Source organism: Peromyscus californicus, unplaced genomic scaffold, assembly GCF_007827085.1.
Source record: "Peromyscus californicus insignis strain IS unplaced genomic scaffold, ASM782708v3 Scaffold_3__1_contigs__length_106647218, whole genome shotgun sequence".
NCBI lineage: Eukaryota > Metazoa > Chordata > Mammalia > Rodentia > Cricetidae > Peromyscus > Peromyscus californicus.
Window position 1 is genome coordinate 87973975 of NW_026294551.1, and position 13013 is coordinate 87986987.

General features: G+C 43.9%; 2 protein-coding genes across 2 annotated transcripts in view; one reads left to right on the top strand and one right to left on the bottom strand.

Moving 5' to 3' along the window:
* Window positions 1–4063, top strand: part of Meiob (meiosis specific with OB-fold) — a 45548-nt gene extending 41485 nt beyond the window's left edge. The window contains 1 exon segment of the mRNA XM_052758989.1: window positions 1437–4063. Coding sequence (XP_052614949.1) covers window positions 1437–1547 — 111 coding nt within the window. The 3' untranslated portion in view covers window positions 1548–4063.
* A 7720-nt stretch (window positions 4064–11783) lies between these two features.
* Window positions 11784–13012, bottom strand: Fahd1 (fumarylacetoacetate hydrolase domain containing 1). Its single transcript, XM_052758634.1, has one exon. It carries the CDS (start codon window positions 13002–13004, stop codon window positions 12339–12341), a length of 666 nt encoding a protein of 221 aa, XP_052614594.1. The 5' UTR covers window positions 13005–13012; the 3' UTR covers window positions 11784–12338.
* Window position 13013: the final 1 nt, after the last annotated feature.

The window sequence follows — 13013 nt, forward strand, 5'->3', positions numbered from 1 at the left end:
CTGACCCCATGGACCTGGAATTACAGATGGTTGTTAGCCACCATATGGGTGCTGACTAGTGAACCAGGGTCTTCTGCAAGAGCATCAAGGGCTTCTAGCTCTGTTTGATCACTTTAAATTCATGGAAACACATATAAAGTTTTCCTGATTTGATTCATGTACACCAAATTGTCCTCAAGTAAAAGGATATTGGATCTTTCCAAAACATATGTTTAAAAGATTGTATTTGGAGCTGGGCAGTGGTGACACCCAGCACCCACATGGGGCTCACAACAGTCTTTAACTCCAGTTGCAGGGGATCCAGTATCCTCTTCTGGCCTCGGAGAGCACTAGACATGCAAGTGATGTACAGACCTGTATACAGTACACGTAAAAATGTCTTTTTGTTGCTGGGTGGTGGTGGTGCACGCCTTTAATCCCAGCACTCAGGAGGCAGAGGCAGGTGGATCTCTGTGAGTTCGAGGCCAGCCTGGGCTACAGAGTGAGTTCCAGGACAGGCTCCAAAGCTACACAGAGAAACCCTGTCTTGAAAAACCAAAAAAAAAATGTATTTTTGTTTTGTTTCTTTTGAGCTAGGGTTTCCCTCTGAGCTTGGACCTCACTATTAACTGTTTTCAAATTCAAGGCTATCCTCCTGCCTCAGTCTTCCAAGTACTGGGATTACAGACATGAACTTTTGTGTGTGTAGATTAGTGATGGAACCCCATAGTTAAGAGTCTACCAGCAAGCCATATACCTAGACCCTAGAAGACTTTTAAATCAGACTCATGAAAGATCTTGGGCAGATATAATTATAGTACACAAAAATATACAATAGAGACCAGAGCCTGTGAGCCAGGTGCAATGGCTTCAGCCTGTATCTACTTCAGAAGGTAAGGCAGGAAAATTGTTTGAGGCCAGGAGTTAGAGACCAGCACGTGTAATAGCAAATCACAAAACCCTATCTCAAACAAGCAAAAATATAAACGTAAGATTTATTATTTGACAGATTTGATCAAGTATGCCAGCTAGGTAATCTGAGTACCTGCGTGGTGGAGGCAGAAATACCAGAAGTTCCAGTTCATTCTCAACTGTATAGGGAGTTTGATGTCATCCTGGGCTATATGAGACTCTGTCTTAAATCCAAAATAAAACTCTGCCTATAAAGATGAAATATTTTCTATGATTCTCATATTTCAGTTAAAAATTGTTGCCACTTAAAGTGATTCCAAGCTGGGGCTGGCAGTGTACACTTGTAATTCCAGCAATCATGACATCGAAGTAGGAAGATCATGAGTTTGAAGCCAGCCAGAGCTACACAGCAAAACCCTGTTTCAGAAAAGCACAAAACCAAACAACAACAATAAAACTTGGAGTTCTTCCTTTGTGGTATTGGTTTTCAACTGTGTGTACAAGGTAGTGTTTAAATCTAACCCTCTGTCTCTTTTCCTCCTCAGCTGATTTTATCACACAGAGCAAGGGGTGGATTGAAAGTTAGCATACTCTCCTGTAAGCTTGCGGATCCCACCGAAGCAAGCAGGAACCTGGCTGGACAAGGACACACTTAAAACCATGTTTTGTTCCAAAATCTGGAAAGGTTTAGGAATTTAACTCTTTAAAGTGGCATGTTTGAGAATTATGTGTAAAATTACATTTGGCCTAAATGTAGTGAAACTATTTCCTAGGTTGTCACTGTTTCCTTCTGAAGTTGGCTCAGCTACTTGGGAGACCAATAGCTTTGCCTGTCTTCTCTCACACTGGAAAGTATTTGCTTATGTGCAGTAATAAACATGCTGATCTCCCTCCCGGGTGTGAACGGTTTCTTTGTCTTCCCTGTGGTGTGGTGGCACACTTGACAGAACACAGTGAAAGGCTCTGATGGTGGAGAGGAGGGTGACTGTGCAGGGGCTGGCCCTGGCTTTGGTGATGATGCTCTGGAGCTACCTGGTGCACGCAAAGGCTTGCTGATGCAAGCTCGGCACTCATGAGTCACTGGGGAGGAGACCAGCTTTAAGAGCTGCAGGAGTGATGTCTGCTGCGTCCTAGGAACTTTGGAGAGGAAATTTTCTCAAGACACAAGTGTGGCAGCTGCTTTTCATCCTACTCTTCTCTGAAGCAGCACACAATCACAGCCCCACACGATCGGAGCTACTTGTTTCAGGAACCAGCCCCTCCGTAAGACCCACCCTAGCTCGGCACCGACTGCAAACTTCAAATCTGACCCATTGTCCTGGACATAGACAGAAAAGTGAGTACATGAACTCTCTTATGATGCTGGTGTTGGAAGGTATGTGTGCCTTATCTAATGTTGTCTGTTGTTTTTACTATATGCAGTCATGTGGAGGGTTGCCAGATGTCCTAATAAATGAGGTAGTGAAGGACTTGATCGACACAGGCAAGAGGAACTGATCAAGTGCTTTCTCCCGTTCTCTTTGAGGAGGGAGATGTGGATCGTGTAAGCTAGGAAGAAGGAAGGATGAAGAGTTGGAGCAGTCTGGCTGGGAGGAGAGAAGTGAGGGTGCCCTAGCAGGTTTCACATCTGCTATTGCTGCCAGTGGGCATGGGCTTGTTAGTCAGCTTTTGTTGCTGTAATAAAATTCCAAAAAATACACTTAAAGGAGGAGAGATTTACTTTGGTTTATAAACCAGACATTAGCCTTCGCCCATTGCTTTCACTTGAGGTTGAATGTTAAGATTGGCAGCATGTGGCAGAGCAAAGCTGCTCTCTTTATAGAGACTGGGAAGCAGAGAGAGGATAAGGGTCCTAAGAACATGCCCCAAGGATCCCTTCCTTCTGCTGAGTCCCATCTCCTAGTTCCTCTCTCTCTTTCTCTGTATTCTTCGACAGGGTTTTCCTATGTGGCAGGCTGGCCTTGAACTTACAATCCTTTTGTGTCAGCCTCCTGAGTACTGAGATTATAGGAATGGTGTTGAACTTACTATGTACTGAAGGTTCCTTGATGCTCCTGTCTCTACCTCCCAGGTGCTAGGATTAGGAAGGTGCATCACCATGCCTGGCTGTGGCCTCAGTTTCACATGCCTCCCAACAGACCCGGAATGGAGTAATCCACTGATGATGTCAGAGCTCTCTTGATCCAGTCACTTCCCAGAAGTCCAATAGGGGCAACCAAACATTTTTGACCCAAACCACAATGGTGCCCCCTCCCTGGATCCCACTCAGAGGCTTTTGGGCCAGGGCAGGTCTGTAAGCACCGGTCTGGTTCCTGGGCCAACGGTCCTCAGCTGTCCTGGCTGTCTCACCGCTAGTTTACACCACATAACAGAGACAGTCTCCTGGTGGGTGCCCTGGCAATGCTGTTCCCTGGGACAGGTGAGTACCAGTGAGGCCAGCAGAGGGCTCTAAATTACCTGCTCACAACCAAGGTGACCCTATCTCTCAGTCATGGTTCTGAATTGTCACCTAGGTGTAGGTCTTTGCTGGTGGTATGGGAATCTGCCGGCCTAATGACAAGCCACGCCAAATCAAAGGTATGTCTTAGGTTTAACTTACACATTTATGTGATTAAGTTTACAAAAACAGTCAGAAATTGCCTTTTAACTAAGATCAAAAGCAAAATCAACCAATATCTGAAATTTCATTTGTAGACTGGCCAAAATGCAGGCATGCAAAGAAGAAGTACTCCCACCTCACACCAAACACCTGTGGTCTCCCCATGCCTCCCGTCTGCTTCCCCAGACACCCGTGGTCTCCCCATGCCTCCCGTCTGCTTCCCCAGACACCCGTGGTCTCCCCATGCCTCCCGTCTGCTTCCCCAGACACCCGTGGTCTCCCCATGCCTCCCGTCTGCTTCCCCAGACACCCATGGTCTCCCCATGCCTCCCGTCTGCTTCTCCAGACACCCGTGGTCTCCCCATGCTTCCCATCTGTTTCCCCATGAACTGCTTTCCTGGGATTGGTTTCTGCCAAGCTACAGGGTTCACGCTAGGTAATTAGACAACTTTTCCTTTGTAGATGATGCTGTGTTGAGTTATTTGTTACATTCACAATACATGGCAGAAATACCATCTATGTATGTGTGCATTCTTTATCCTGAGGAACCCTGGGCTATTTCACAACTAATTTTTTAATCAAGTTTTATATTTTTCATAGAAAATAATAGATAATAGAACAGGATGACTATAATCTCTCACAGTTTTTAGTTTGTGAATCATGTTTTAAAATGTATTTTTGTTTTATATTCTGATAAAACATATATAGCATAAAATTCATAATCTTAACTTTTTTTTTCCAAGACAGGGTTTCTCTGTGTAGCTTTGGAGCCTGTCCTGGAACTCATTCTGAAAACCAGGCTAGTCTTGAACTCACAGAGATTCATCTGCCTCTGCCTCCTGAGTGCTGGGATTAAAGGCATGTGCCACCACCACCTGGCTATCTTAACCATTTTTACATATACCATTTAGTGTCATTAGTATGTTTATAATGTTGTATGCTCACTACCCTTCCAGAATTGTTTACTTCCTTCCATACTGCAACTTCATCCATTAGACAGCCCACCCTTATCCCCTCCCTAGAGCTCAGGTAACCTCTGATTTACATCTCATCCCTGTGAATTAGGCTGGTCTGGGCACCTCCCCTGCGTGGGTCCCACAGGATTTGTCAGTGTGACTGGCTGCTCTCACTTAGTGTAGCAATTTCAGGTTCACCCATGCTGTAACGTGTGTCATTCTTCTGTAGAGCTCAGAAACATTCCTTTAGCTGGACTTTCTTATCTGTTCATCTGCTGGTGACATTTGAGTTTCTTTAACCTTTGGGCTGTTAGGACAAATGTTGTCCCGTGCTGACAAATAACACTTTTGTATGTCTTTCCTGCATACTGTCTTCTATCTTTCCATCCATATTAAATAGAGTATATCATTTATAAATTATAATGTTATAACTATAAACATACAATTTTTTGGAGATATGCCTGTCTCTTTTTCCCCAGTCCTGAGACAGAAGGCATGTACCCCACATCCCTATTAGAAATCATCTTAAGTGTGCAATGGTATTAGATTGATTATACTCACTGTCCTATACTCATATAATGAAATATAACCATTTTTTAAAAAAAGAATATAAGGCTTGGTCCTCTTGTGGGACTCTCGGCAGACAGAGCGGGGACTGTCTCTGACTCTGTTGCCTGCTCTTGGGACCCTTTCCTCCTGATGGGCTGCCTCATCCAGCCTTAATAGGAGAGGAGGTGCCTAGTCTTCCTGCAATTTGATATGCCATGACTAACTGATATATATGAGAGATCTGCACTTTTCTGAAGGGAAGGGAGAGAGAGAGGGTGGACGCCGGGGGAGTTGAAGGGAGGGATTGGGAGGAGAGGAGGGAGGGGAAACTGTGATTGGGCTGGGAAAAATTAATTGATCAATTAATAAAACATGTATTGTTCAGGCTTCAAAAAATATATATATTTCTGAATATTTAGTGACTTAAGAAAATGTTTATTATAAATTAAGTGTCCCTAAAATAAATTAAGTGTGAAGCACATTATAGTATGACCTATTTGTAAAGTATGTGCTTATTAGTGGGGTGCGATAGTGCACACCTTCAATCCCAGCACTTGGGAGGCAGAGGCCAGAGGATTTCTGTGAGTTTGAGGTCAGCCTGGTCTCATAGTTGAGTTTAGGACAGCCAAAGCTACATAGAAAGACCTTATCTCAAAACAAAACAACAAAAGAGTTGTTTTCTACTTAATGTTATAAATAACAGTGAAACATTTATACTTGTACTTAATCATTGCCTAGATACATTTCTAGGTATTAAATTGCTACTGTGTGTGTGTGTGTGTGTATGTGTGCACTTACGTATTTTGTTGCTGTTTTGTAGATCAAGCTGGCTTCAAATTCACTATTTGTCTTAGGCTAGCCTTGAACTTCTGATCCTCCTGCCTCCACTTCCCATGTACTAGAGCTCTAGGCATGCCCAGTTCATAATTTGCTATATTTTTTTATTTTTAATATTTTATTGTTTATGTGTATGAGTGTTTTACCAGCACGTATGTCTGTGTCCCACATGCCTGGTGCCTGCAGAGGGCAGAAGAGGGCATCAGATCCCCTGGAACTGGAGTTACAGACAGTTGTGGGCTGACATATGGGTGCTGGGAACCGAACTTTGTCTTCTGCCTGAGCAGCCAGTGCTGTTAACCACTGAGCCATCTCTCCAGCCCCATAAATTGCTATAATATTAACAGCTACCTAACATTACTGAATCTTTTTTTCCTTCAAGACAGGTTTTCTCTGTGTAGTCCTGGCTACCCTAGAACTTGCTCTGTAGACCCAGCTGGCCTCAAATGCACAGAGAACCACCTGCCTCTGCCTCTCCAGTGCTGGGATCAAAAGCATGTGCCACCACCGCCTGGCTCTGAATCTTTCTTATATAATTTAGGAATAGCATTTTACTGGTATCATCTTATATGTATGAGGGGAATTATTTTGCCCATTTCCCAGATGGGACATAAAAGCTCAGACAGAGGTAGCTGAGTGGGCAGGCTCTGTGGCTGTAGGTTCAAGCTCCATCTGCCATTCCCAGGCCTCCTGTTCTAAGCTTCTTGTTCTGTGGCTCTTAATTACAAATTCTCATGGCAATTGGGAAAACTCAGGTTAATTCTTGCAAAGTACATATCCTTATGTGCTTAGTCTTTGAACAAAAAATACCAATTATTGTTGATTCCTTATCACAGTAATATTTTTGATGTATGAATTTTTCCTAATATATTTTGACACGTAATTACTTTTTTGTTTTGTTTTGCTTTGTTTTGTTTTTTTTTTTATTTGAGACAGGTTTTCTCTATGTAGATTTGGTGCGTGTCCCAGATATCGCTCCTTAGACCAGGCTGGCCTCAAACTCACAGAGATCCGCCTGTCTCTGCCTCCCGAGTGCTGGGATTAAAGGCGTGTACTGCTGCCGCCGCCACCGCCGCTGCCACCTGGCTTTATAATCTCTTTTAAAAATAGGTATATAATATTTTGTTGAGCTGAGTGGTGGTGCATGCCTTTAATCTCAGCACTTGGGAGGCAGAGCCAGGCAGATCTCCGTGGGTTCAAGGCCAGCCTGGTCTACAAAGGGAGTTCCAGGATGGGAACCAAAGCTACACAGAGAAACCTTGTCTCAAAAAAACAAACAAAAACAAACAAACAAAAAAAAAACAGACAAAAGTTTTGCATATTTGATTGGTGTTCATACTGAAAGGAAATAGAAAACCAACCTGATAATGCAGCTTCTACAGTATCATTTGTACAGATGTAGCAGATAGCTGTTTAAAGAGATGCAAATTATCACCTAGCCATGGAACTTGGCCTTGGCTAGAGTTTGTAGGGTTGGGAGAGGCATTCTGAAACTTTCATGCTGTGTTACACTACTTAAACATCTACTCACCCCAGACAGGGAACCGATGGCAGACCAAAACAGGGATCCTACCAAAGTCCAACTTGATGAGCCAATGAGTTTTATGGGGTTACTTGTAGGAGTGTAGGTGTGAGATCACTTAGTGGAGCAGAAGTGAGTCAGACAGCTGCATCACCAAAGCTCACTCGTGAGGCTGCACAAAAGCAGGAATCCCGCAGTTCACTGGAGAACTGCAGATATTTTGACAGGCTGGAGAGTCTGAGCCTCTTCCAGGCAGCTCAGCCTGCCTCCTTTAGGACCTTCTCAAGCAGCACTGCCCTGCCCTGCCCTACCCCCCAGGAAGCTAAAAGATCCCTTCAAAGTTGGAACTACTGGGGCCAGAGGGGTCTCTGTCTCTTCCAGGTAAGTTGGTGGTTCTCTGCCCCTTCCAGAAAGTTCAGCTGGTCTGAGACTCTTGTAAGCAGCTCATCATGTCTAAGAATATCTCATAGCAGTCCTTACTGTTTATATAAGCTTCAGAAGGGTCTAGACATCTGGTCAGTTTCAGGGACTTCCTGAAACTACTGGTTGTTTATTTCCTGAGATTTTAACTAGCTTCTCTGAAGAACTGGATTTTTACACTTCACTTTAGAACATTAAGGGGCTTCCATAAAGATGGAGTGTTTTATCTTGGAGGAAATTGTTACATAACACTTGTCAAGTACAAATTTGTACATTCTTTTTGACAAAATGTACCTAAAACTTTAAGTGTAAACCAGCTAATCAGTTTCATAGCCTTGCTTTCCCCTGAAGAATAAGAGTTCAATGTTGTGTTTGAAAACTGGTCCTTGTCTTGTTGTGTCTAACAGTTTAAGCATCAGAAACTAAACCTGTGGAGAATGTTGCCCCACACCTGGCTCCCATTAATTCCAAATTTGCCAAGATCTCCTGGTTTCTGTGAGGAGCAGTGATGCCTGATGAGGCCCTGAAGGAGGCAGAGTGCACTAGGACCCTGCAGACTACTTTAGTGCTCTCTCCAATGGGAGTCATCTGCCGCTGGGTTTCATTCCAGTTCTCTCCCACCTGCATCGTAGGGGCTGCTCTCTGCCCTTTCTAGTTCCTTCACTGTCCTCCTGAGAGTACCCCTTGAAAAAGTTACCTGGACAACAATCCCCATCTTATGCTCTGCTTCTGGGACACATGCTCGAAGAAGATACACCAATTAAAAATAATTAGATGAGTATGCACCTGTGTTCACTAGCCTGAAAAGATGTTCATAATACATTAAGTGAATGTATAATACTTTTCCCCCTCCAGTACTGGGGATGGAACCTAGAGTTTTCTACATGATGGTGATAGGCAAGTACTACACACACACACACACACACACACACACACACACACACACACACACATATATTCAGCCCTCTTTCTTGTGACGCAGGGTCTCATTTTGTCTGGCCTTGAATTTGATATGAAGCTAAGAATGAGCTTGAACTCCTGATCCTCCTGCCTCCACTTCCTGAGTGCTAGGCATGCTCTGTTTATATGATGCTGGGATCAAACCCATGACTTCATGAATACTAGGCAAACACCTCATCACTAAGTACATTCTCATCAGCCTTCTTCCCCACTTTCCACTGTTTCTTTTTCTTTTTACTTTGTATTTTGAGACAGTCTCACTAAGTTGCACTGGCTAGCTCAGATAGGTCTTGAACTTGCTATCCTCATAGTTATTCCAGAGTAGCTGGAATTACAGGCCTGTGAAACTGAGCCTGGCCTAATGCTCACTTCTTATAGATACCCAATGAAATTTTATTTTTTGAGACAGGGTCTTACTATGTAGCTCTGGATGGCCTGGAACTTCCTAAGTAGACCAGGCTGGATTTGAACTCACCAAGATTTACCTGCCTCTTGAGTGCTGGAATTAAAGGCATGTGCTTCAATACATTAAAAAAAAATAAAAATCACTTGTAACAGATGTCAAGACATCTGCATAGACTAACATTACAGAATTACTTTTTTTTGTTTTTGTTTTTGTTTTTCGAGACAGGGTTTCTCTGTGTAGCTTTGCGCCTTTCCTGGAACTCACTTGGTAGCCCAGGCTGGCCTCGAACTCACAGAGATCCGCCTGGCTCTGCCTCCCGAGTGCTGGGATTAAAGGCGTGCGCCACCACCACCCAGCCGGAATTACTTTCTTATGTGTGACTAGCAAATGACAATTCTTTGGTTTTTGTTTTGAGACAATCTATGTATTCTTGGCTGTCCTGAAACCCACTGTGTAGACCACACTGCCTCCCAAGTGCTGGAATTAAAGGCATGCACCACTATGACTGGCCAACGATTTTGTGTTGTTTTATTTTTGTTTTATGTGTGTGGGTGTTTTGCCTACCTGTATATCTGTGCACCATGTGCATGCAGTGCCCAAGGAGATCACAGGGTATCAGATTCTCTTAGACTGGAGTTACAGATAGGTGTGAGCAGCCATGTGGATGCTGGGGGTCAAATTTGGATCTTCTGGAAGAACAGACAGTGCTCTTAACCTCTGATTCATCTCTCCACCTCTGAAAATTATAGTTGTTGAATCTACTGAAGGGTAATTTGACTTCATTGGATGAATCCTTCAACCTTTTCATAGACTATTTAAAATAAGTTGAAGGAATATGTATCTTCTGGGTATGAGGGTTATTGTGATTTTAACAGCTCAGGAATTGAGGGAATTGAATCCAGTTTTTGATTCTTGCATCCAAGGACTTTGTGTGCTACACCTGTAATGCTGATGTCAGATGTTTGTGACAAAACTCATTCTGTTGCTTGGTGGACATTGACCCCAAGGGCACTGTACATTCGGAGCACTAGCTTGTGCCTGCAGCTTGCTTAATTGGTCTGTCAACTTGGTAGGCGTTTCTCAGCTGGACCTTGTACTCACTAGCTAGATTAACAGTCCACTTTCAATATGGGCAGATATACCCTTTGAGCTCAATGTTTGACTTTGGGAACCCAGCCACAGGAATCAGGGACTAACAATGTGCTGATTCCACCAGCAAATCCTAACATCTAAAACCAGAGGACTGACCTAGAGTCTTTCGTAGTCAATGAGAACCATATTGCAGAGGGTGCTGACTGAAGTGGAAGTCACAATAGGCAGTGTAAAAACCAGGCTGGAAATTGTGTGGTGGTGGCACATACCTGTTATTTCAGCAGCACTCAGGAGACTAAGGAAAGAGGAGTATGAGGTATACCTGAGTTACACAGTGAGACCCTGTCTTTAAAAAAAAAGTAGTTCAGACAATAGTGCCTCCCAGCAGTTGGGAGGCAGAAGTAGGCAGATCTCTGTGAGTTTGAGGCCAGCCTGGTCTACAAAGCAAGTTACAGAATAACCACGGCTGTTACACAGAGAAACCCTATTTCAAAAAAAAAAAAGTATGTCGAAGCAAATTCCACTTATAATAATATCCACATACAGATTTGGAAGAATGTATACCTAATGTTTAACTTTGGCACTCTCTGGGTAGATGAACCTTAAGGTGTTTTGTTCCTTTTTCTTATCTAAAACTCCTAACTCATCTGTATTAATTGACTGCTAAGTAATTAAATCAACTACTAAAGGATAAAATAATGGAAAACTTAGGTCAGGTGGATCATGAGTTCAAGGTCATCCTGAGCTACAAAAATGAGACTCTGTTAAAAAAAAAAATATTTATTAAACAAATATAATAAATCATAATTAGGCCTTGGGCTCAGAGAATAAATGTTCAAATTTTCTTATATATCTATTTATATGTCACTACCTACACTGTGGTTAAAACTTCAGGTTCTGACGACGGGTCGTGGTGGCACAGGCCTTTAATCCCAGCACTCAGGAGGCAAAGGCAGGCAGATCTCTGTGAGTTTGAGGCCAGCCTGGTCTACAAAGTGAGTTCCAGGACAAGCTCCAAAGCTACACAGAGAAACCCTGTCTTGGGGGGGGGGCGGGGGGGGGGGGGGGACAAACAAACAAAACAACAACAAAAACTTCAGGTTCTGAGTTTGTGACAATTTCTTTACAACTTGGCTCTAGCCTCTAAGTCTACATTGTCATCAGGATGACACATAACATTACCAATCTCACAGCTTTGCTAAAAAACACAAAATGCACAGGAATATGGAATGAACTATGGTGCTGATAAATTACTAGAGATATAACAGGCCTCCTGAAAGGGGCCAGCAGACTATGTATCCTCTGCTTAATTCTACAAGACTCCACTGGGCTCTGAAAGCTGTGCCAGGCTTTTTAATCAGGGAAGGGTGCAGGCAAGACCAAAGGCAGCATTTCCAGCCTGTCAGTTTCCTAGGGCCTCTTCCTTTGATTGACATGGAGGTACTGGTTCACTCTGTTAATAAGTTAAAGCTCGGTGCTCAGGAGCCAGAGGTCAAAGTCTGAAGCCCCAGAGGAAAAAGCGGCCCTCCCACACTGGGAAAGAAAGTACACTTTTCGGTCACACAAGAAATAGTGTTTATTTGGAAAACAGTTTCAAAATTAACTCCCAAATTCAGAAGCCACAGCCCAACATATATAACCAAAGTAAACGAGGTAGGACTTCACCAATTGCTCGATTAACAAAACTTTTATCTGATTCTGGGACGAAGTGCCTTCCCTCCTAAGAATCAACTGGAGTGCTCTGTATAAACAGCATTCTAAAGGTTAGTATCATTAATGAATTACTTTCCTTTGCAGTTTTCAAGTCTTTTCGCTATAGACTTCAGAATGGTTTACAGAAAAGTCTATTCCATTCAGTTTTAGAGACAAAAACTACAGCCTCTCAGAGTTTAGTTTAACACATCTCCTCTTGGGAAGCATCACATATCCTTTGCCTTGGTTATTCCCATTTCTAATCCCATCCCAGTCCTTTTAGATCACGTTGTTTGTTCTTTGATATAGACCTAGCAACCTCATCACATAATTGTTAGATTTTCATTAAGATTGTCATTTAGTTACCTCCACTTGCTTCTGTCTCCCTTCTCTTTTGACACTCTTTAAGAACATTCAGTATTCTGACCTTTCCACCTTGAACCTCATACTAACCACCCCGTCTATTCCAGCCTCGATCTCATCATTTTCTTTAACTGGCCCAACGCCCTTTGGAGTCCCGGTCAAGATAAGGTCTCCTTCTTCCAAGGTTATTATTTTGGAAACGTAGCTGATGATGTAGGGGATGGAAAAGATCATAGACGATGTTTTGCCCTCCTGCCTGAGCTCACCGTTGACCTTGAGCCACAGTCTTAGGGCATGAGGGTCAGGGATCTTCTCCTTGGGCACGAAGGCGCTGACAGGGCAGGAGGCCGTGAAGCTCTTGGCCAGGGTCCAGGGCAGCCCCTTCTTCTTGCACTCTTCCTGCACATCTCTGGCAGTCATGTCCAGGCACAAGGCATAGCCGGCCACATAGTCCATGGCGGCGGCCTCGGGGATGGCCTGACCACGCCTGCCCAAGAGCACTCCCAACTCCACCTCGTGGTGCAGGTTCCGGCAGTAAGCGGGCATTAACACCGGTGAGCCCTCGGGAGCGTACGCGGTGGACGGCTTCAAGAACAGCACAGGCTCGCTTAGCACCGCGCTGCGCATCTCCTTGACGTGGTCTGCGTAGTTCCTCCCCACGCACACGATATTCTTGCCCCATTCCCAGAAGCGAGACAGTGGCTTGGGGGAAGCCATGGTACAACC

Excerpts from the sequence above, each read along its gene's own strand:
- Fahd1 (XM_052758634.1), bottom strand. The coding sequence starts at position 13,004 with ATGGCTTCCCCCAAGCCACTGTCTCGCTTCTGGGAATGGGGCAAGAAT.